The sequence below is a fragment of the Zalophus californianus genome, chromosome 13 (genome assembly GCF_009762305.2).
Source record: "Zalophus californianus isolate mZalCal1 chromosome 13, mZalCal1.pri.v2, whole genome shotgun sequence".
In the NCBI taxonomy this organism is placed as follows: domain Eukaryota; kingdom Metazoa; phylum Chordata; class Mammalia; order Carnivora; family Otariidae; genus Zalophus; species Zalophus californianus.
Genome location: NC_045607.1, coordinates 7,267,252 through 7,289,124, shown reverse-complemented (window position 1 = coordinate 7,289,124; position 21,873 = coordinate 7,267,252). Strand labels below are relative to the sequence as shown.

Genomic DNA, 21,873 nt, shown 5'->3' with positions numbered 1-21,873 from the left:
GTCTTTTGCTTATTTCAGGCCATTCTGTCTTTTCAGAAAATGGACCCAAGTGGGGTCAAAGTGCTGGAAACAGCAGAGGACATCCAGGAGAGGCGGCAGCAGGTCCTAGACAGATACCACCGCTTCAAGGAGCTCTCAACCCTTAGGCGCCAGAAGCTTGAAGACTCCTATCGATTCCAGTTTTTCCAGAGAGATGCCGAGGAGCTGGAGAAATGGATTCAGGAGAAACTACAGATCGCATCTGATGAGAATTATAAAGACCCAACCAACTTGCAGGTGTGTCTCATCTCCCCGAGATTCCTGTCAGAACTCATGAGCTCAAATGTTTTTGCCCCCAAATCACACAAAGTCATTTAATTATGACCTTGAGCAAGAAGAATGTAGATCAGACATCAGCAGGACCAACTATTCTGAAAAGCCTTTGGTGTGTTATACTGTACACGCTAAGGGTGTATGTGAAGTCTTGCAGGTATTTAGCTTTTCTGGATGCTTCAAGCTGATGGTTCTCAAACCACTGCCTTGCAACCGTTGGTGGTACTTCAGCATGTTTCTGGGGAGGGTCTGGGTTGAGCCCTTGGAATATGAATTTTCAAGAAAGGCACGCTAACAATGTTGGTGGTGGAAATTTATAGTTAAGCATCTCTTTAAGCAACTCACTGGTCTTACATCAAAAGCAAGTCTTTAAAAATCATTGAATTGTAACCGAAGTTAATTTTGTGATATAAATTATGCCTCACTAAAGCTGTTCTTTTAAAAAGGACAAAGCTTTCCTTCTCATTGATTTTGGTGAAAGACTTTTTTTAGCAGGTGGAACACATGGTTCTCTTACTATACCACAGTCATCCAAGAAGAGAAAAAAAGTGTCATATAATGAGTGAATGTGGTTGGGTTATTATCCAAGAGTAAATTGTACATGCTAAGAAAATTGTTGGTGTGGCTCTGTATTTCTAGAGGGGATTGGATGTCCACATAAAGGCTAATTTCCTGATAGACAGTAAAGTTAAACAAAGGTGGTGGTCCTCAGTGGCCAAGCTTCCAAAAGCCAGTGTAGATGAGGTCAGAGTATTTGAGTAATTGAGCAGTGGGGAGGAATGGGTGATGCTGAGTGTCCCTAATTAGAGGGAACAGGATTCAAGAGGGGAGAAGTAAGGGGACCTGAGGGGGGAGGGCAGAATGGTGAAGGCCCTGTGGTTGCAGCTGTGGCTCACTTCATGGTCTGCCAACAGGGCAAGCTTCAGAAGCATCAGGCGTTCGAAGCTGAAGTGCAGGCCAACTCAGGAGCCATTGTTAAACTGGATGAAACTGGAAACCTGATGATCTCAGAAGGGCATTTTGCATCTGAAACCATAAGGGTGAGTAGGAGTAGTGCCTGCTACGGGAGGCCATCTGGTCTGGTATGGGTGGCATCTGGTTGGTGGAGGAATATGGATTAAATGCCAGTTAGGGTTTCTAAAAAAGACTTTTCTAGCTTTTTTTGAGATTTTTATTTCTTTTAGAGCGAGAGAGTGGTGTGGGGGGCAGAAGGAGAGAGAGAATCTCAAGCAGATTCCCCACCAAGTGCAGAGCCCAACACATGGCTCGATCCCATGAACCATGAGATCATGACCTGAGCCAAAATCACTAGTCGGCCACTTAACCGACTGAGCCACCCATGTACCCCACTTTTCTAGCCTTTTAAGAATTTGTGAAGTCTCCTAAAGGAGTTACCCACATCTTGCCTTTGTCATATGATGATTCAGTATGAATATAAACAAGTATGTGTCTGCTCAGTGGGGAAATTAATATTCTTTTTGTAAAACAAATGAGAATGTGATTATACTTTAAATAAGATTATGCAAATGAAACCTAAATTTATAGATGGTAATTAAAGGGGAGAGCATATTAGTGAAGTTCATGAATTTGGGGATCAGGACCCAAAGATCAATAGGATTAATCACAGACACCATAAGATTCTCTATTGAAAACTGGAGTTCTGGGTCTTGGTGGCTTGCCCTAGGAGGTGGTTTGCTGAGGTTTAGTCCCCAAGCCAGTTAAGGGTCCAGCTGTGAGCAGTGACTTGTAGCACCTGTTGCTCGGTGACCATAATGATTGATATAGCCAACTTTGAAGCAGGCATCCTTGCATTCTTTGATTTGGCTTGTTTGGTGCCAGTTCACTGATAATTGATCTTCCTCTGGTTTAGCATGGCCAGTACCAAGGCACTAAGGGAAAGCAAACCTCTTTAGGATAAAGTATGTACACTTACACTCAGTTTCTCATAACAGATGCTCTTACCTGTTTCTGATTTACCTCATTCCTATCTCTGTGTCTTATTCGTTGTCATCCAAAGTCACGTTCCCTTGAGGGACTGGCCTTTTCAGTCCCTTACCAGTCAAGGCAGTTGTGGAAAGTTAGATGAAAGCTGCATTCATAAGCCCCAGCTAGAAACGTCCCCGCCCCCTGCTCTTCCCTGACACCCTTGTGGAGCTTTCATTCCCATAGGATCTGGTCTAGTGGTTTTCAACAATAAATACTTGTTGTCTCTCTTTTGCACTAATAGACTCTGCAGTCTCATATTAAAGACTTGCAATCAGCCCTAAGATGATTATTAATAATTAACTATTACTAGTAATGATTGTGAGTAGGAAATAAGAGTAAATTCTGAATACCATATGACCAACTATTTAATTACGTTCAACCCATTTGGGTAATGTAACATGTAGCTCTGTAATTAAATATGTACCATGTGTCTCTGCAATTAAATATAAATATCTTTCTGCTCATTTTCTCACTATTTTGTATACAGTCTTAAAGTAAATGAAAGCAGCATGCCTTATTATTGGCTTGATAGAAGTTGTTTGCCCGGAGTGCGTGGCACTGTAATAGTATATAACCAGGCTACAGATGTGGGACAAGAGAAACAGATCGAGTGTTTGACTTTAGTGATTAATCTGGAGAAGAGGACACCCCACACTCACTTCATTCAGCTCTGTTAGTAATGACCCTCCTCCTGGAGATCTTATTAAAGCAACATTTAAAAGTGCTGTTAGCCACCGTTTGTTGAGTAGCTATTTATGTGCTAACACTTTGCCATTTTGACACAGGTAGTCTCTGCTCTTCACTAGAAACTCACTAGGTACCCATCATCCCCACGGTATGGAAGAGAAGAAACTGAAGCTCGGAGAAGTTTGAGTAGCTTCTCCAAACCCCACAGCTAGTAGATGGCAACTGGAATTCCAGTCCACGCCTTTCTTTGTCTACTGACAATTACTTGCTTTATTTTTCCAAGCTCTGTTTCATTCCTGTTGGCTTTCCTTATTTTCTCACCCAGCTGCTTCTCTGAAAGCTCCTGCTGTTTGCTCATGCCCCTGTTGAGAAATCCACCTGAGTCAGAACCAGGACTTCACCTCCACCCTGTCAGCTTTCTGTGCCTTTCCCAAGTGCACTTGCCTTCCTGCCCGCTCACACTCTCGAACAGCAGCGTGCTTGGGAAACTGGACTCTTAACCTGCAATGTTTACGAGATCAGATACACCAGGAATGGGAGGGTGGTTCCAATACTGGAGCGGGCTTTGCCCTAGTTCTTTTTTTTTTTTTTTTAAAGATTTTATTTATTTATTTGAGAGAGAGAGAATGAGAGATAGCACGAGAGGGAAGAGGGTCAGAGGCAGAAGCAGACTCCCTGCCGAGCAGGGAGCCCGATGCGGGACTCGATCCCGGGACTCCAGGATCATGACCTGAGCCGAAGGCAGCCGTTTAACCGACTGAGCCACCCAGGCGCCCTTGCCCTAGTTCTTTCCCCGACGGTGTGAAAAAGAACTTTGTGAGGGACTGACCACGGACTTGAGGGTGAGGTTTTCTGTGAGCCTCCGGTGGTCTCGTTTTTAATTGGAGCAAAGGGCTTTCATTTAATCTTCACTGTCATGCTCACAGTTCCCATGATGATCCTGGCTTGGTGCTTTATCTGGCTCCGTAACTCAGTAACAGCTTTTGGCAGGCAGGTAACATGGGGGTGGGGGGTGGAGGGTAAAGATTGCTTCTATGTCCTGGATAATCTCTCTGTCGCCGGTTTAGACTTTCACACCGTACCGGACAGCGTGGCGCCCCATAGTCACCGCCACCCACATCGGGTCCCACATCCGAGTAGGTGGAGTATTGAGTTGCAGCTGCTTGCCCGTTCCTTCCCCCCTGCCTTGGAGTGCCTTTCACTTTCTTCCCATTGGCAGGCTGCTTTGCAACCTGCAGTGGTGGAAGTGAATTGTGTGAATATTTATTTCCCCCTGCTGTTTCTCCTTTGAAGTGAAACATGCACCCTTGTTTCTAAGAGGATCCACCCATGTTGGCTGTCCCTTGGCTTTCAAGTTTTTAGCTGGCTGGGAGGGGTGTCTCAACCATGGGCGGATCCCAGACTTCTGTGAGTGTTTCAGCCTTGTCGTGTGTTTTACTTTGGTCTGCCAGTGTTACCTGGAAACTCCCAGTGTCTTGGGTAGGCATAGGCAACACATGGAGATTGGATTAGATACCAGAAAGCATCCCGGAAGCTTGAATTGATGATTGGATCCCCCCAGTTGTGGGCAGGTCCTTACTAGAAACTGTGCCATGGGTACCCAAAGATGCTGGGAAGTGAGTATGTTTGAGCCTGGGGCTGCCACTTGGGTGAAGTTGGAAGTAAACCCAACCTGGATGTATTGGACCACAAACTATCTTTTCATCGAAGTTCCAAAACTTTTCTACCAAAAATCCTTTTCGATCGCTGATTACGTTTCAGGGCTCCATCTCTTCTACTTTTACTATTTTTTATTTAAAGATTTTATTCATGAGAGACAGAGAGGGAGGCAGAGGGAGAAGCAGGCTCTCTGCTGAGCAGGGAGCCCCATGCGGGCCTCGATCGCAGGAACCTGGGATCATGACCCGAGCCGAAGGCAGACGCTTAACTGACTGAGCCACCCAGGCGCCCTCTTCTATTTTTATATGAAGGTGTTCCTATTGACTTGGACCTCCTCATTATTTCTTTGCATTCACAATGCCCATAAGATCTCTTGTTGCATTGTTTCTCTCCACAATTCAGAACACGCGCTTGAGGAATTTCTGCTCAGTTTCCGTGTCAGTTCCTCCTCTCTCCTTCCCCAGGGGTCTTCTGACCCAGGAATCCCACTTAACGATTCATTGCTAAGAACATAAATTATGAGTAATGTAATATCAGTAATAGTCTAATATAATTCCCCTGAAGTAAACTGGAAAAAACTCCACCTGCGAAAGGTCAGTTATTTTGTTCTTTAAGACCTACGGAACCACGGTGAGGTGTCTCTTCTTTCCAGTTCTCAGATTTCTGGTTTCCCTCCGTTTCGGGAATATCTTTGGAGGGGGCAGCAGAGATTATCTTTAGAAAGACTTGTTCCGAGCTGTGGGGTTTCTGACTCATGGGAAGTCTGTGGAGGAGCCAGATCCCATAGAAATGGTTATGATCTCTGGTGCAGACTCGTTTGATGGAGCTGCACCGCCAGTGGGAGCTGCTTTTGGAGAAGATGCGGGAGAAGGGAGTCAAACTGCTGCAGGCCCAGAAGCTGGTGCAGTATTTGCGAGAGTGTGAGGACGTGATGGACTGGATCAATGATAAGGTATGTTTTCGAGGGGAAGGTTTGCAGAGTAACTCCCCTTCACAAGAGCGAGGGAAGGGTCCCCCCCCCGGCACCCCCCACCCCGGCAGCCACAGCCGAGCCTGTGTGAGTGGCAGAAGGCGGGTAGTGGGATTGCTCCAGCTCCAGCTGCTCCCTGGCGGGTGCTCGCCTGGAACTCTAAAACCTGGAGTCTCACACTGAAATGTCATGCGCTCAGCCTTTTAACAAGGAGGAGAGCTAAGATCACACAGGATAAACCAGCATCCGCTAAAGCGAACGTGGCCCATCCTCGTGGGCCTCGTTCATGCTGGGTTTCTGGGAGCCATCGTTTCCAGGGGTTGGTGACTCTGGCTCTGGTATGGTCCCCGAATAGGAAGCTATCGTGACTTCTGAGGAGCTGGGCCAGGACCTGGAGCACGTGGAGGTTTTACAGAAGAAATTTGAAGAGTTTCAAACAGATATGGCTGCCCATGAAGAAAGAGTTAATGAAGTGAACCAGTTTGCTGCCAAGCTCATTCAGGTAGGTAGCAATGTGCTATGTCCTTCTTCCCACATCATAATATTAACTCTGGTGTTTTCAGAAGAAAATTTTGGGTTTTTTTTTTTAATAACTTTATCTTTTTTAAGATTTTATTTATTTATTTGGGGCGGAGGAGAGCACAAGCACGGGGCTTGGGAGAGGGAGAAGCAGACTCACTGCTGAGCAAGGAGGCCGATGCGGGGCTCGATCCCAGGACCCTGGGATCGTGACCTGAGCCTAAGGGAGATGCTTAACCAACTGAGCCACGCAGGGACCCCCGGAAGAAAATTTTGATGATCACTTCCCTAGTTTCTGAGTGAGCAAGGTTTGGTAAGCATGTCTGAGAGGTTTGTTTAGATCTAAGTAATGCAGCAATGCTGATTATTTCTAAGGTAGAAACTGCTTTCTAACTTGTGGCCACAGGTAGGAAGGGCAGAGTTCATTTCATCTGCTTCCTCCACCCACTTTCGGGTAGGGCTTGGCGATGCTTTTATTGGGTTGCTGAAGCTGGGTGTCGGGTTCCCAGATGAGGGTGTGGTGGTGAATGCTTCTTTAGGGTTGGCAGGCATCCACTGATGCCTGACTGCTCTCTTGGGAACCTGGGCAACCTTGTAATGAATGGGCTCTCCACTGGTGGCCCTGAGCCATTAAGAGGGGATACTGTAACCTTTCTGCACTGCCCATGTGCCTGGTCCGGTAAGCTGCTGCTTTCCCCTCTGATGCCGAGACAGGCATCAGAGTACTCCACAGATGTCCAACAGCAGGAGCTGGAGTTTTTGCTTTCAGGGAAATTTGATTTTGGGGGTCTAAATCTTAAACTTACAGATCTGCTTCAGGGTTGGTACTTGTTCCCTTTCTGGCCGGTGATGAAAGAATAGCCAGCATTCCTCAGAAATAACTCACCTTCCACAGTAAGCCCCCACCCCCTGCCCCAGAATCTTGGGGCATCCCAAGGTTGTGCTGAGAAGAGCAGTCAGGCCACGCCTGAGATCTCACAGATGGACCCCAGAACCCTGAAATGCTTCATTTGTTACTTTACATGTTATTTTTATTGAAACAAAACCCAAAATGTGGCTGGTGGAGAAGGATACTTTTAAAGAAAGAGCTCCAGTCTGAAGTGAGGAGCAAACCCTGAAGATCGTGTCTACGGGAAGGAATGCTTGATAGGCTCATGAACGTTCAAAATAACAGATTTCCCAGCACTTGGGACCGACATGGGTGCATTGGTGAGGCTACCCCACAGTTGCAGCTGAAGTGTTGTTAAAACATGAAAGGTTTTTGGGGTGCCTGGGTGGCTCAGTCGTTAAGCGTCTGCCTTCGGCTCAGGTCATGATCCCAGGGTTCTGGGATCAAGCCCCGCATCGGGCTCCCTGCTCAGCGGGAAGCCTGCTTCTCCCTCTCCCTCTGCCCCCGCTTGTGTTCCCTTTCTCGCTGTCTCTCTCTCTCTCTCTCTCTATGTCAAATAAACAAATGGAATCTTTAAAAAATAAAAAAATAAATAAAGGTTTTTGGTACTGATACCCGCCACTGCTTTATGGCCTCACCATCTACTCCAAGGGATAGATAATGACCCTTCCCTTTTTATGTAAGAGGAAATGGAAGTAGTTTTATTTATTTATTTGAGAGGGAGAGCAAGCGGGGGAGGGAGGGAGACAGAGAGAATCTTAAGCAGGCTCCACATACAGTGTGGAGCCTGACGTGGGGCTTGGTCTCAAGAGCCCCAAAGCTCAACCTGGGCCGAAATCAAGAGTCAGACACTTAACCGATTGAGCCGCCCAGGTGCCCTTGGAAGCTAGTTTTAAACAAGCTTGGCTTCATTTCACGCATAAAAGCAGTATTTCTTCAGAAAGATGAGGATTTGCTGAGGCAGAGACTTGGACAAGCCAGGGGCTCAGGACTCTCCTGGGACTCGGCGACCTGTGCCATTGGACCTCTCTTAGTCTGCTGTCCCTCACGTAGGAGCAGCACCCCGAGGAGGGAACCATCAAGACCAGGCAGGATGAAGTGAACGCAGCCTGGCAGCGGCTGAAGGGACTGGCCCTTCAGAGGCAGGGGAAGCTCTTCGGGGCGGCTGAGGTTCAGCGCTTTAACAGGTACTGAGCCAGGGCGGGCTGCTGGGCATGGGCACGTACCTGGGGGGCCAGGTCGAGTATATGGCATGTGCCAAGAAGATGCTGGATCCACCTGGGGCCTGGCCCGCTGTGGCACCCCCGGCCCTAGACAGCTGCTGTAAGTGGCTGCCCTGGTGTCTCCGTTCCGTAGGGATGTGGATGAGACTATCAGCTGGATTAAGGAAAAGGAGCAGTTAATGGCCTCTGACGATTTCGGCCGCGACCTGGCAAGCGTTCAGGCTCTGCTGCGGAAGCACGAGGGTTTGGAGAGAGATCTTGCTGCTTTGGAGGACAAGGTGGGTTCGGAAAGCAGCCGGTTCCATACGTAAGTTAGCAGGGGGCACGGGCACAGTCTCACGGGGGGCATTTCCAGGTCAAAGCCCTGTGTGCCGAGGCCGACCGCCTGCAGCAGTCCCACCCTCTGAGCGCTGCGCAGATTCAGGTGAAGCGAGAGGAGCTGATCGCCAACTGGGAGCAGATCCGGACTCTGGCGGCCGAGAGACACGCCCGCCTCAACGACTCCTACAGGTGGGACTCCTCTCCTGGGACTCAGCGACCCGTGCCGTTGGACATCTCTTAGAGAGTCGGGGAGGCGGGCTTTGGGGTCCCTTGTGCATACTGAGAACGCTGCTCTGCACCTGCCAGCTTCCTGTACTAAGAAGGTGCAGGTGGCATTTTCCTGCCTGTGCCGTATTTGTTTGGAGACTGGCCACTCTGCCGCGTGTGTGTGTGTGTGTGTGTGTGTGTGTGTGTGTGTGTGTGTGTGTGTGTGTGTGTGTGTGTGTGTGTGTGTGTGTGTGTGTGTGTGTGTGTGTGTGTGTGTGTGTGTGTGTGTGTGTGTCGTATTTATGACTTTATGAATATTCTTCCGTCCTATGTTGCTGTATTATGACCAGTAGAAGTGGAAAGTGTGTGTGTGTGTGTGTCGTATTTATGACTTTATGAATATTCTTCCGTCCTATGTTGCTGTATTATGACCAGTAGAAGTGGAAAGTGTGTGTGTGTGTGTGTGTGTCGTATTTATGACTTTATGAATATTCTTCCGTCCTATGTTGCTGTATTATGACCAGTAGAAGTGGAAATCTCTCCTTAGCGATCAGAGCACCAGTGGAATATAACAGTAAAATTGAGTAAATCAAGCACTGGGAAATGAAAGAATGCTAATAACTAAGCAGAGCTGGAACTGGGGAATGACCAGGAAGTTGGAGAGAAGGGACCAGACTGGGGACTTACAGGGATGGACACAACCTAGGTTTTAAAGGATTGCATCTTTCTCTTGCTTTCCTTTGTGGTCAGACTGAAGAATCCTCTGTGTCCCAGGACTAGAGTTGGCATGGTCTGAGGACAGAATTCAGAGTTTTAGGAAGGCATTTTTCATCCGGGCTCTCCACTGGGAACATCTAATGGCTTATCTTGGTTTTCTGTAGACTTCAACGCTTCCTTGCTGACTTCCGTGACCTCACCAGCTGGGTGACTGAGATGAAAGCCCTCATCAATGCCGATGAGCTCGCCAATGACGTGGCCGGGGCTGAAGCCCTGCTGGACAGGCATCAGGAGCACAAGGTAGCGTCTCCAACATCTTCCAGAAGGAAAGGCCTTAGCTTGTAACACATCGGGGTGGGACTCTTACTTACAGCCAGAGTGGCTGAAATTTGTTCACAGGTGGCTCTCACCATGGGATTGTTGTTGGTTTTGCCTTTGGAGACTGGCTTTGCCTGCTTCTCATAGATGGTGAAACAGGTTAAATGTCAGGAGATTAAGTGTGGTCCGTAAAAGTGAGAGGCCACGCCCTGGCAAGATGGAGGTGCTACTCTTTTGTACATCAATCATGTACCATCTTAAACAGTGTCTTCATTTAAATGCTGAGTTTCATATTTGGTGTAATTAAATTTCTTATTCTGGTTTTTCCCTAAACTATGTTCCACAGGAAACTGGTTTTATGAGCTCTTAATAGGCTTTATCTTAGAAAGGTTTTCTGTGGCTTGGTAGTTTTGGAAAACACTATGAAACAGGATCGTAAAAAATTATTAGTATAAGCCTTCTGAGAGGTTTTAATACGGTAGATGTAAGAAAGTCAATATATGAATGTCAAATACGCTAGCAACAGAAAAATCATTTTTTTTAAATGCTACTTATAATTGTATCAGAAAGTATAACGTACTTGGGAATACATCTAACAAAAGTTGTGTTGACATCTGCGGAGAAAGTGGTTAGGCTTTGTTGAAAGACCGAAGAAAGACAGACTAAAGGGGAACATCTTATCTCGTGCACAGCTGGAACGATCTCTTGTGAAGGTAGAAAAATTCTCCCCAGGATCTTTACGCTCAGTGCCATTCCACACAGAAACCCTGCAGGTCTTTCTTTGTTTCTGGAATGAGACAAGCTGATTCTAAACTTGATTTGGAAGAAAAAAATTCAAAACCTGCTGAGGCAATTTTGAAGAACAGGGTGGGATCAGGGGAAGCACGTACCCTACCAGGTGCTATAAAATCCTCAATCCCCCCCATCCAGCATAAGGAGGGCAGAGAGCCCAGTGGAACAGAAGACGGGGCTCAGAGCCTTGAATGTATGGAAACATGACAGGCTTTGACAGAGGTGGCCTGAAAAGCCAGTGGCAAAAAGTTCTCAGTAAATGGTGCCCTCGTGGTTGGATAACCCAGACCGATGTTAGGGAGCCTGGCCCCCTCTTTGATCCTGCTCCTTGGTGGAGATGGGATATTCTGATTTGTAACAATTGTGTGAAATTCAGCGTCTCTGTTTTCTAAGTTGCTGGGCATAAATTGTGCCTTTTCTCACTCTAGGGTGAAATCGATGCTCACGAGGACAGCTTTAAATCTGCAGATGAGTCTGGACAGGCCCTGCTTGCTGCTGGCCATTATGCCTCAGATGAAGTGAGGGAGAAGGTAAGAGAGGAGACGTTCTTTAACTGAAAGTCTCTGAAAGCTGTTATCCATCCTCTAATATCCAGGCTGCGTCGCCATGGTATGCGAGAAGCTTCCACAGAGCTTGCACCGGGAAGTTCAGGGGCAGCTTCTTGAGAGACTGAAAAAGAAGACCTATGTGTAGGATGGTGATTGATCAGAGGGAGACAGTTCCAACCGTTTGGGACATTTGTGACCCACTTCCTACTTAAAGGGGACTTTGCAGGGAGTTGAGTCCTACGTTAGTGGTGGAGCCAGAGGAAACCACTTTCTTTCAGATGATACGTAGAAGTGTACACAATTTGCAAGTTCCACAGGATCTGAGTATGAAGATACCTGAGGAACATTAGAGAATGATGTTTTAAGATTGTGTAGACTAGGAAGAGACGTTTCAAAGACACACTTGTTGTCAGCTGTGGAGCCTAAAACTTACGCCTGGGGCCTTTGTGAGCCTCCCATGTTTTATGGAACACCCATCCAGTCAGCCTTTCTCAGCTGAGATGCCTTACTCCCATTTTTACTGCCCACCTTTTAGAAAGATGCCCTTTTCCTTCTACCTAAAGTTTCCTTAGCATTTTGACCTAACATCATTTGATGGCAGTAAATTAATTCTAGATTAACTAGAGTTCCCTCCTAATTCGCATAAACATACAAACCACTAGGGATTTGTGTGGTTCCCTGGGACTTGGCTGACCCAAGTGAATGGGATGCGCCCCCTTTGCCAACCAGAAAACAGGCCGGAAGATGAGCATAAGGATTAGAAATGCAAGGGCAGCCTTTCTGTTTGCCTTGGGGGGGGGGGCGGTGGCCAAGCTGCCCTGCGCCCATGGCCCCCATGTCCTCCTCCCAGCTGAGCGTCCTGGCCGAGGAGCGGGCCGCCCTGCTGGAGCTGTGGGAGCTGCGGCGGCAGCAGTACGAGCAGTGCATGGACCTGCAGCTCTTCTACCGTGACACTGAGCAGGTGGACAACTGGATGAGCAAGCAGGAGGTACCGTCCGCCCGCCCGCCTGCCCGCCACGGCTTCTTTTCTCTCTCGTCTGCTGCTCAGATGGCTGGCTTATTATGGGCAGGAAATTACCAGGAAATTTGTGGTTATGAATCGGGTGAAGGCTCGTCAAGCGGTTCCTGGCAGCTCTGCCAGCCTTCCTTCCGCCACTGGGATTGGAAGCCCACCGGACAGGCCCCAGGCTTAGAGAGGAGTGCACTGGTGTGGGATCGCTTCTTACTCTAGAGGCGTTTTGGGTGTTTTTGGTCTGGAACTTAGCACTTCACCCTATTCTTAGATTAGTGTTAAGTGAATCTAAAGGATGTTAAGCTTTCTGGAAGAGATCTTAGAAGTTTAATAGCTGTAGAATCTCTTTCCTTTTCATGTTTTGGCCACTGTATCCTTTGCTTGCCAAAAGCCTTACGGGGTGAAAGGACTAGGGCATCCCTCTGAGCACTTCGTTTCCTTTCTCAAGGCCTTCCTGCTGAACGAAGACTTGGGAGACTCCTTGGATAGTGTGGAGGCGCTCCTTAAGAAGCATGAGGACTTTGAGAAATCCCTCAGTGCCCAGGAGGAAAAAATTACAGTAAGACCCCTTCTTGTACCTTTGGGTGATCCTTAGATTCAGCCCAGAGTCCATTCTTCTTGAGGGTTTCCGAGGAGACATGATAGAGGATCTGCGTGAGAGGCGCCCCTGGGGGGGGCTTCAGAGCTCACGGTGGTGGCGGAGCACGGCTTCGGCGGAGGCCTGCCATAGCTCACGGGATTAGATCTTCTCCTGATGTCAGCCTCCACGCTGACATTTCCCTTCCACTGAAAGTAGTTAAGAGTTTGGGGCGCCTGGCTGGCTCAGTCGGTGGACTGTGCGAGTCTTGATCTCAGGGTCGTGAGTCCCACATTGGGCGTAGAGATTACTTAAAATCTTCAGAAAATAAAATTAAAAAGTAAAGGTAGCTAGAGCTCATGGAGAGGTATTTTTCCCCTTGAAAACAGTTCTTAGAGGCAAGAACTGGAAGGCTGCTGACCTGTTGGTGACCCCTGTCTGATCCTGTCTGATGTGTCCTGACATCAGCTACAGCAGACGTCTCCTGTCCTGAAGGGAGCTAGCGTGACGATGTTGTCTCTGACTAATAACGCCAAGCAAACACTCAAAAGCGAAGGAGAAACGTTGACCTGTGTTACAGTTTAGAGTGTTTTGTGACCTGTCAGTAATTACTTCGCTCTGGAGGCCACACTGTGCAACCATGTGCCTACCAGTGAACAGCCCTGATTCTTCCCTCATAGGCACTGGATGAGTTTGCAACCAAGCTGATTCAGAACAACCACTACGCCATGGACGACGTGGCCACCCGCCGAGATGCGGTGCGTTCCCGGCTTCTCCACGTGCCTTCCCTTCGACCCCCGGGTTTCCCTTCTGAGACGCGTGTTGCCTTGTAGCCTCTTGAGCCAGAAATCCCTGGGGAGTAGGAATCAGAGATTTACACGGCTCCTTGTCTTTCAGCTGCTGAGCCGCCGCAACGCCCTTCATGAGAGAGCCATGTGTCGCCGGGCCCAGCTGGCGGACTCTTTCCACCTGCAGCAGTTTTTCCGCGACTCCGATGAGCTCAAGAGCTGGGTCAATGAGAAGATGAAAACTGCCACAGATGAAGCTTATAAAGTAATGTCCTGTCGGCATTGCCATGTAGCATTTGGACGGGAAGCTAAAGGCACTTCACACAGATAAATTGTAGCTGAAGAAAGAAATAGGGAATTCCAAAAACCTCACTATTTAATGTAGGCTGTTTTCGACCCCCACCCCCTGCCCATAAAGAGAAGTACGAATGTAACGTACGTTGTAGGGTAGTTTGACCATACTTAGGTGCAAGGTAGAACCCCCTTCTTCCTTTTATTGGCAGGACCCCTCCAACCTACAAGGAAAAGTACAGAAGCATCAGGCTTTTGAGGCTGAGCTCTCGGCCAACCAGAGCCGCATTGACGCCCTGGAGAAAGCGGGGCAAAAGCTGATTGATGTCAACCACTATGCCAAAGATGAGGTAGCAGCTCGTATGAATGAGGTCATCAGTTTATGGAAGAAGTTGCTGGAAGCCACTGAACTGAAGGGTAAGAGAAGCTGTCTCCCTGGGTCGTGAGAGGAATGCTGCGGGGTTCCACGTCCCTTCCTCATTAAGTGTAGGAACATAAACCACCCAGGTAAGGTGGGTGCGCAGGCTCATCCCCCACAGGAGTTACTTGCCTTACATTCTCAATGCTTTGCTGATGTGGCAAATGTGGTTGACATTGCTGGTCAGTGGGGGAGCCTGAGTCAGAAGGGGGTGATTCGGTCAACCGGCTGTGACTGAACTGGGCCCCATCACTGAAAATCAAAGTTCAGGTGAGAGCCAAGGGCATTCAGTAAATCTCAGACGTTCTTCTCTCACAGGGGTCAGAATGCTTTTTACAGAACTTCCAAGTCAGCATTTGTCTTCTTTACCTTTGTGAAGGAGGTGAAGCAGTAACGACAATCCTGACCCCTGGTCCTTCACTAAGAGGCCATTGTTCATGAGCGGTATTGGCAGAAAGGTAGTGTTAACAGATAGATAATCAGACTTGCTCCGTTGACCAGGGATAAAGCTTCGCGAGGCGAACCAGCAGCAGCAGTTCAACCGCAATGTTGAGGATATTGAGCTGTGGCTGTATGAAGTGGAAGGTCACCTGGCTTCGGACGATTATGGCAAAGATCTTACCAACGTCCAGAACCTCCAGAAGAAGCATGCCCTGCTGGAGGCGGATGTGGCTGCTCACCAGGTAGAGTGTGACTTGGGGGCTGTTGCCAGGTCAGTGGTGTGGAAACAGGAGTGAAGAACGGCAAGGGACGTCCAGACCACACTTGTTTTTGGAAGGATAAAAGGTGTTGATTTTCTTAGGTAGCCTTATGTGTTCCCTGTTCTCCAACTAAACTCCCTCAGAACTTTCTGGAAGCCCACAATGAGGGAAAGAGATGGCAGAAAAATACTCCGGGCTGGGGAGACAATTGTGTTACTTTTTCTTTGTATATGATCAAACCACTCTTGAAGTAGGGTCAGTCCAGAACCTAGTTGCCGATGCTGGTTCACGCTTTCAAGCCTCTGTCCTCTCCCATATCCAGGATCGGATTGATGGCATCACCATTCAGGCCCGCCAGTTCCAGGATGCTGGCCATTTTGATGCGGAAAACATCAGGAAGAAGCAGGAAGCCCTCGTGGCTCGCTATGAGGCTCTCAGGGAGCCCATGATTGCCCGGAAGCAGAAGCTGGCTGATTCTCTACGTTTGCAGCAGCTCTTCCGTGATGTCGAGGATGAGGAGACATGGATTCGGGAAAAAGAGCCCATCGCTGCATCCACCAACAGAGGTCAGTCTGCTTCCGTCAGATAAGAATCAAGTCTGAGAAGGGGCTCTACCCTTATAGCATAAAAGAGGTGCGTGTCAGAACAAGCAAGGTCAAGTTTCAGTTAAACTGGAACCCCGGTGGAATCTTAAGAACGACAGGGCTGACTTTTCTCTTGATGGCTTGGGTGACCAGGGAGCGGTTTCTGTTTTCAGGCAAAGATTTGATTGGAGTCCAAAATCTGCTAAAGAAGCACCAAGCCCTCCAAGCAGAAATTGCTGGGCATGAGCCCCGCATCAAAGCCGTTACACAGAAGGGGAACGCCATGGTGGAGGAAGGTGAGTGGTTACCATCCAGGGAGTGGCTTTGCTATTGCTCTTAGGTCCTTTCTTTGCTTAAGTACGTGGACTAAGTACAGATTGGGCTGTGGGATTGAGTACCTTCCCCATTCTCTCCTCCCTGTGTGATCTTGACTAGACCCTACGCTCTCGATCTGAACATCTTACCTGTGAGATGCGGGTGATGACACCTACTCCTGACGTAGTTTGGAGGGTCGAGTGAGGTCAAGTAGGGGACAGAGTGGAGCAGCCTGGCGCGTGTCTCAGTGAGCAAGGAGTAGGGGTGGCGCTGTTAAGCTTTTAGTATATCCTTATGGTCCAATCTCTGGTGCTTCGTAGGGTCCAGAAAGAGATCATGGCTCAAGGAGGCAAAAATTGAGCCGATCGCTTAAAAGGTTGGGACCCAAGCCTCTCCTAAAACCGGGCATTCATCGGGGCCTGGCTCGCATGCATCCTGGAGGTGCCGTGGGTACCTGGAAGACCTGTCTGTCTGGCGATGTGGCAGCCTCCTTTACATCGTCTTCCCTTCCCTCGCCCACCTTCCAGGCCACTTTGCTGCAGAGGACGTGAAGATCAAGCTCAGCGAACTGAACCAGAAGTGGGAGTCCCTCAAGTCCAAGGCCTCCCAGCGGCGGCAGGACCTGGAAGACTCCCTGCAGGCCCAGCAGTACTTCGCCGATGCCAACGAGGCCGAGTCCTGGCTGCGGGAGAAGGAGCCCATCGTGGGCAGCACCGACTACGGGAAGGACGAGGACTCCGCGGAGGTGAGCGAGCGTGCGGGCCGGCCAGCGCTCAGGCCGGGGCCCCGTGGTGACCGCGCCGCCTGCAGCACTGCGGCCTCCGGGCTGTTGGTTTTCCAGGGTGCTTCACAACCTGTTACTTACTTCCGCCATGGAAACAGTCGTGCCAGGAGGAGAGATGAGACTGCCTTCTACCATGGGCATTGTGCCATTCTTACCCATCTGTTCTCTCCACATGCGTGTGCACACATGTCCATGAGCCCGTGTTTTGCCAGTAATTGATGTTTTTGAGTGAAACTCCTGACATTTTATTCGTGATGGGCTAGATGTAGCCCTTGTACTGACTCTTAGTTTGCCAGTCTGCACAAAAACCGGAGTAGTCGAATGACAACAGGCAGCATCCAGGATTCTCCCAGAAGACGGGGAGGGGACAGCGGTGGTGGAGGGTGACAGTGAAGGCCCCACGTGCGGCGAGGAGAGGAGTAGCCACGGGGAGGGCTTTGCTTTGCTGGTGATGTTGATTTCTTACGACGGGTGGGGCATTCATCACATGTGCGATATTGTGCCTTCTGTCTCCGTGTCTGTTTCCAGCCCCGCGTAGGCACGTATGGGCAGGGAGAGAAGACAGTATTACGAATCACAAAGAATAGATCCTCCAAATTTGATGTTCGTTAGAAACGGGGAGAGAGTGTGGAGCGGGAGGTCATCAAATCAGCGTGTAACTGAGCACATCTTGGGAGGACAGCGGGTCAGTGAGGCAGCGTGGCTGGGGCGCCCCAGTTCCTTGCGCTGGGGTCACCGTGTGTGATTTTGGTTTCAGGCTCTACTGAAGAAACACGAAGCTTTGATGTCGGACCTCAGTGCCTACGGCAGCAGCATCCAGGCTCTGCGGGACCAGGCTCAGTCGTGCCGGGTGAGCTGGGCTTCTGTTGAGCCGCTGTGCAGTGGGGGCTCAGGAACCTGCAGGGCTGGGCCCAGCCACTTCCGGCAGGTGTGATGGGTGTAGGCAACATTGTGGTGGCCTCACTGCGACGTCCTGTGACACAAAGATGTATAAATGTTTTAAAATGAGATTTTTTTTTTTCTTTAAGATTCAGAACAGCTAAAGTTCTGGAATCAGAATTTACTGGTAGCTTCAGAGGAGAACTCTAATATGGGTTAGGTATAATTGGAGTTGAAATTGGAGTCTGTCATGTGCCTGGATGACACACCATGGACGTCCTTTAACTGGGTTTACCCTTTCTTGGGATTTTTAGCAACAAGTGGCCCCCATGGATGATGAGACTGGGAAGGAGCTGGTCTTGGCTCTCTACGACTATCAGGAGAAGAGCCCTCGAGAGGTCACCATGAAGAAAGGGGATATTCTCACCTTACTCAACAGCACCAACAAGGCAAGGCGTCGGAAGGGGTCACGTGTCTCTGTCAGCACCACCAGTTTTGCTCGGTGGGGTGTCTGTGGGTCGTTGTGTCTGAAATGAATGGGTTAGAATTTGAGGAGAGATCAGAGTTGCCCAGTCTCCCCCTTGATACGGGTCCATCTCGTGGAAGATCAAGAGGGTAATCCGTCCATCTTCCCAGATACCTGGAAGCAGTGAGCTGGCTCACTCTTGGGATAGCTTCTTTTCCTGATTATACACCTCTGGGTGAAATTCTTTCTCTTCAGACCAAAGTTTGTTTTTCTGGAACCTGCAGCTGTTGGTTCTTAACCTAGACTGTGTGACTACAGCAGATAGTTGACAACAGCTGTGACGTCACCCCATAGGCTCTCAAAATTAAATGCTTTCCGGGTCAACGGCCTTCCTCCCTTGACTTATGCTAGTTTGACAGTGACTTTGAGGTGAGGTGCATGGTACTCCACACGTCATCCAATAAATCACCAAAGATACTAGTTGAGGCTGGAGAAATGTTCACAGCCATCGTTAAAGACGTTATTCCTATACCCCCAGTTTACCCTAATCATGAGCATTTGAGAAAACCTGTGATTTGTATTTTCTTTTGACTCTCAGCCATCTTCCGGTCTCATTCTGGTTTACTCAACAGCATTGTCCCATGGAACTTTCTGTGATGGTGGACATTTTCTGTGTGTGCTCGCTCTGCAGTAGCTATTACCACAAGTGATTATTAAGCGTTGGAAATGTCACTGGTTATAAACTGAGTTTTTAAACTTAATTTAATCTAATTTATTTAAATGTATGAAGCCACGTGTGGCTAGTGGTCACACTGTTAGTGAAGTTCTGGAGTGTGACAGGGCTGCCCCTCACGTTGGGTGTCGTTGCGGCTTTCTCGTGCCGCTCTCCATGCTTGGCAGGTGACAGTCCTTGAACAAAGTGACCTTGACACTATCATGAGATCCTTGTGCGTGTGTGTGTGTGTGTGTGTGTGTGCGCGTGTGTGCATGCGTGCGCGCGCACAGGCCTCCTGGCTTTCTCCCTTCCTGGGGAATTGGTGCTTTCAGTTGTCCGCGTGTCTCCTTAGGACTGGTGGAAGGTGGAAGTGAACGACCGGCAGGGCTTCGTGCCGGCCGCGTACGTGAAGAAGCTGGACCCCGCCCAGTCGGCCTCCCGCGAGAATCTCCTGGAGGAGCAGGGCAGCATCACCGTGCGGCAGGAGCAGATTGACCACCAGTAAGGGCCATACTGGCAACCACAAAGGTCCCGGTGTCCCTCAGGGCTTACTTTCCATCCCATGTAGGCTACGGTTGAGGCAGTGTCCCAAGGCTTCAGAGCGACTATTCCCGTGCCCATGTGCACTCAGGACACCCTCTTCCCACTTTGCACAAGTCCCTTTTAACCCCTTTGGACCTAAAACCTTTGACTGATACCTTTATTTTCCTTATTTTGTTTCTTCCCCTAAAGTGAGTTTCTCTTCCTCGACAGCATTTTCTAAACATCACTCTCTGAACCTTTATCCGTCAGTTGGGGAGATGTTCTGGGATTGATAGAGGTCCTCTACAGCTCTGCCCCTTTTAAAAGGCTGTTGGGAGAGTGGTTCTCTCCTGCTTTCTGCTCTGAGACAGAGGTGGTTTTTCATGAAATGGCTCTGTCCCCTGTCCTCTACCTGAGCTCCCATATCGACCTGTGTCCCTCCTGTACGGTGTCTTGCTCTGCTAATGAGCTCAAAAGTTTTGGGCACTTGAAAAATACCCGGAAGATATGTTCTCACTAGACTTTGTTGTAATAGAAATTTTGTGACTCTGAGATCCCTGAAAAGATCAGGTCCACATCCAGACCTTTTCTGTTCTGCTGAGACAGGAAAGCGGTTTGGACCAGGGTTGTAACTGTGGGAGCAAAGCCGCCGGCCCGACATGTGACTGGTGGAGCATATTCGCTCTCAGGCCGGTCCCTTTCTCGGGGCAGCCCTTCCCTCCCCTCGCCTTGCTCTGCGAAGTTCCCCGTGTTGCCAGTACAAGGAAAATTGTCCACCTTAAATGTGGCAGACTGTTCACGAAAAGGAAGGCAAACTAACCCCTCTAATTTACTTTCCCGGCTATTTTTTTACTGATTTCCTTTGTGGCCTGGCCTTCTTCCGAGAGCTTTTGAATGGCTCCTCAGTTGCCCCCACTTGAAGCGTCCGGCCTCCTGGTGCCCGTTGGAGCTGCCGCTCTCCTTTCCTGTGGATTAATCCCACTAATCTGTGCATGCTTTTGCTGTGCCCCCCCCCTCCCGTGCAGGACGCGCATAACTAAGGAGGCCGGCAGTGTGTCTCTGCGTATGAAACAGGTGGAGGAACTGTGAGTAGGCGGGCGGCCTTGCCAAGCGCCCGTGTCCGTTCTCCCTCTGCCGCTTCTCTTCAAGGCACTTGTTCATCCAGAAAGACGAGGTGGGGGGGACTGTGCCGCCATGTGGCAGCTTCACCAGGGAAGAGGTTTTGGTGGCACCGTGTCAGTCGATGGCCGCTTGTCTCCTGGGTCGCTTCTATGTGCAGCTGTACGTTCAGAGTGTTGTTGGTCTCCCTCTCTGTTGGCTTTGGTGGTGGGCCAGCCACTCTCGGCAGCGAACCTGAAGGCTGGGTCCTTAGTGTTGCTCAGTGGGAAGGAAACGAAATTCCTCCCTTTAAAGTGCTTTGAGTCTTGGTACCTTGTTGCCTTTTTTTTTTTATCTCACTCTGAGAAGCTTAGATTTGATGGTGATGGTGGATTTTCTTTAGCCTTTAACTTAGTTTTACTAAGTTCATCATGTTCACGTCTCCGAAGATAGTATAAGTAGTTCAGCCTTTTGTATTTTAGCTCCTAAGAGCGTGAGTATTCTTTGATTCTTCTTAAAAAAAAATCTTACAACCACTGAAGTGGTGCAGATATTCTGCATTCGACCTGATTTTCCTTCTGAAGTTGCTAAAACTTTCTGAGAAGTCAATGTATCACTCGCCTACCCTTCTGAGAGGCTAACGCCCCGTACAAGGCTGTTGTAAACATGGGCTGCTTTCCCCCCACCGCCTGGGGCAGTCAGGGAGTTACGAGAGCGGAGCAGGACCTCTGTCTGCATTGTGCTCAGCATCCCGTCTCCGCTGTGCTCGCATGAACCCCGTGTTCCTGTGCTAGACGCTTGGTTCCAGTCGTTTGTGGTTGTGATGTTCTAAGTGCAAAATGGGCCCGGGGATGAGTGTGCCTGGCTGTCCGAGCCACCCAGTGGCAAACAGCAAGTGTGTACTTATCCCCGAGGCCATAGTGTGGGCCCGTAGGAGCTTCATCTTCATCTGTGTTCTGACCCCTTGTCACCTGGGCACCATCATGACACACTCATGGCCTTGGACCCACATTTCAGAGACACTGGTGGTTTGCCCTTAGGTTAGCTTCTGTAGGAAGCTAACTGCCTACCCGTCCCCTCTTATCACCCTCTTCAATTACCTCAGGTATCACTCTTTGCTGGAGCTGGGCGAGAAGCGCAAGGGCATGTTGGAGAAGAGCTGTAAGCGGTTCATGTTGTTCCGTGAGGCGAACGAGCTGCAGCAGTGGATCAACGAGAAGGAGGCGGCCCTGACCAGCGAGGAGGTGGGCGCTGACCTGGAGCAGGTCGAGGTGCTGCAGAAGAAGTTCGATGACTTCCAGAAGGTAGGGGAGGTCTTGCATCTGAGCTGAAAAGTGGCCCAAAGACTTGGATCTCTGGACCTGTGACTGTAGTTTACTAGAACAAACACGGTACAGACTGTTCCACCCGCTGAGGAGCCATTTCTTGGTGGTGTGAATTGGACCTTTTTTTTTTTTTTTTTTATACCAGTTTAGCTTCAAGGAAATACAGGCGGTTTTCTTGTTCTAAGACCCTTTTTTTTTTTTTTAAAGATTTTATTCATTTGACAGAGACACAGCGAGGGAGGGAATACAA

At 49.1% G+C, this 21,873-nt stretch overlaps 1 protein-coding gene across 8 annotated transcripts in view; it reads left to right on the top strand.

The window, feature by feature from the left end:
- The window catches only part of SPTAN1 (spectrin alpha, non-erythrocytic 1), a 61,328-nt gene that overhangs the window by 11,164 nt on the left and 28,291 nt on the right, over positions 1–21,873 (top strand). For 3 of the 8 annotated variants that reach the window (XM_027616923.2, XM_027616922.2, XM_027616921.2), the window contains exons 2-24: positions 37–276; positions 1,227–1,352; positions 5,456–5,596; positions 5,970–6,116; positions 8,076–8,209; positions 8,379–8,523; positions 8,601–8,755; positions 9,655–9,790; positions 11,029–11,130; positions 11,999–12,136; positions 12,609–12,719; positions 13,418–13,495; positions 13,635–13,790; positions 14,029–14,233; positions 14,736–14,917; positions 15,258–15,501; positions 15,693–15,815; positions 16,362–16,579; positions 17,376–17,468; positions 17,812–17,946; positions 19,031–19,179; positions 20,226–20,285; positions 21,404–21,602. In XM_027616923.2, coding sequence (XP_027472724.1) covers positions 40–276; positions 1,227–1,352; positions 5,456–5,596; positions 5,970–6,116; positions 8,076–8,209; positions 8,379–8,523; positions 8,601–8,755; positions 9,655–9,790; positions 11,029–11,130; positions 11,999–12,136; positions 12,609–12,719; positions 13,418–13,495; positions 13,635–13,790; positions 14,029–14,233; positions 14,736–14,917; positions 15,258–15,501; positions 15,693–15,815; positions 16,362–16,579; positions 17,376–17,468; positions 17,812–17,946; positions 19,031–19,179; positions 20,226–20,285; positions 21,404–21,602 — 3,414 coding nt within the window. In that variant the 5' untranslated portion in view covers positions 37–39. Of the gene's footprint in view, positions 1–36; positions 277–1,226; positions 1,353–5,455; positions 5,597–5,969; positions 6,117–8,075; positions 8,210–8,378; positions 8,524–8,600; positions 8,756–9,654; positions 9,791–11,028; positions 11,131–11,998; positions 12,137–12,608; positions 12,720–13,417; positions 13,496–13,634; positions 13,791–14,028; positions 14,234–14,735; positions 14,918–15,257; positions 15,502–15,692; positions 15,816–16,361; positions 16,580–17,375; positions 17,469–17,811; positions 17,947–19,030; positions 19,180–20,225; positions 20,286–21,403; positions 21,603–21,873 lie in introns of those variants that run through there. The other 5 variants (XM_027616926.2, XM_027616925.2, XM_027616928.2 and 2 more) reach the window with 3 other exon arrangements.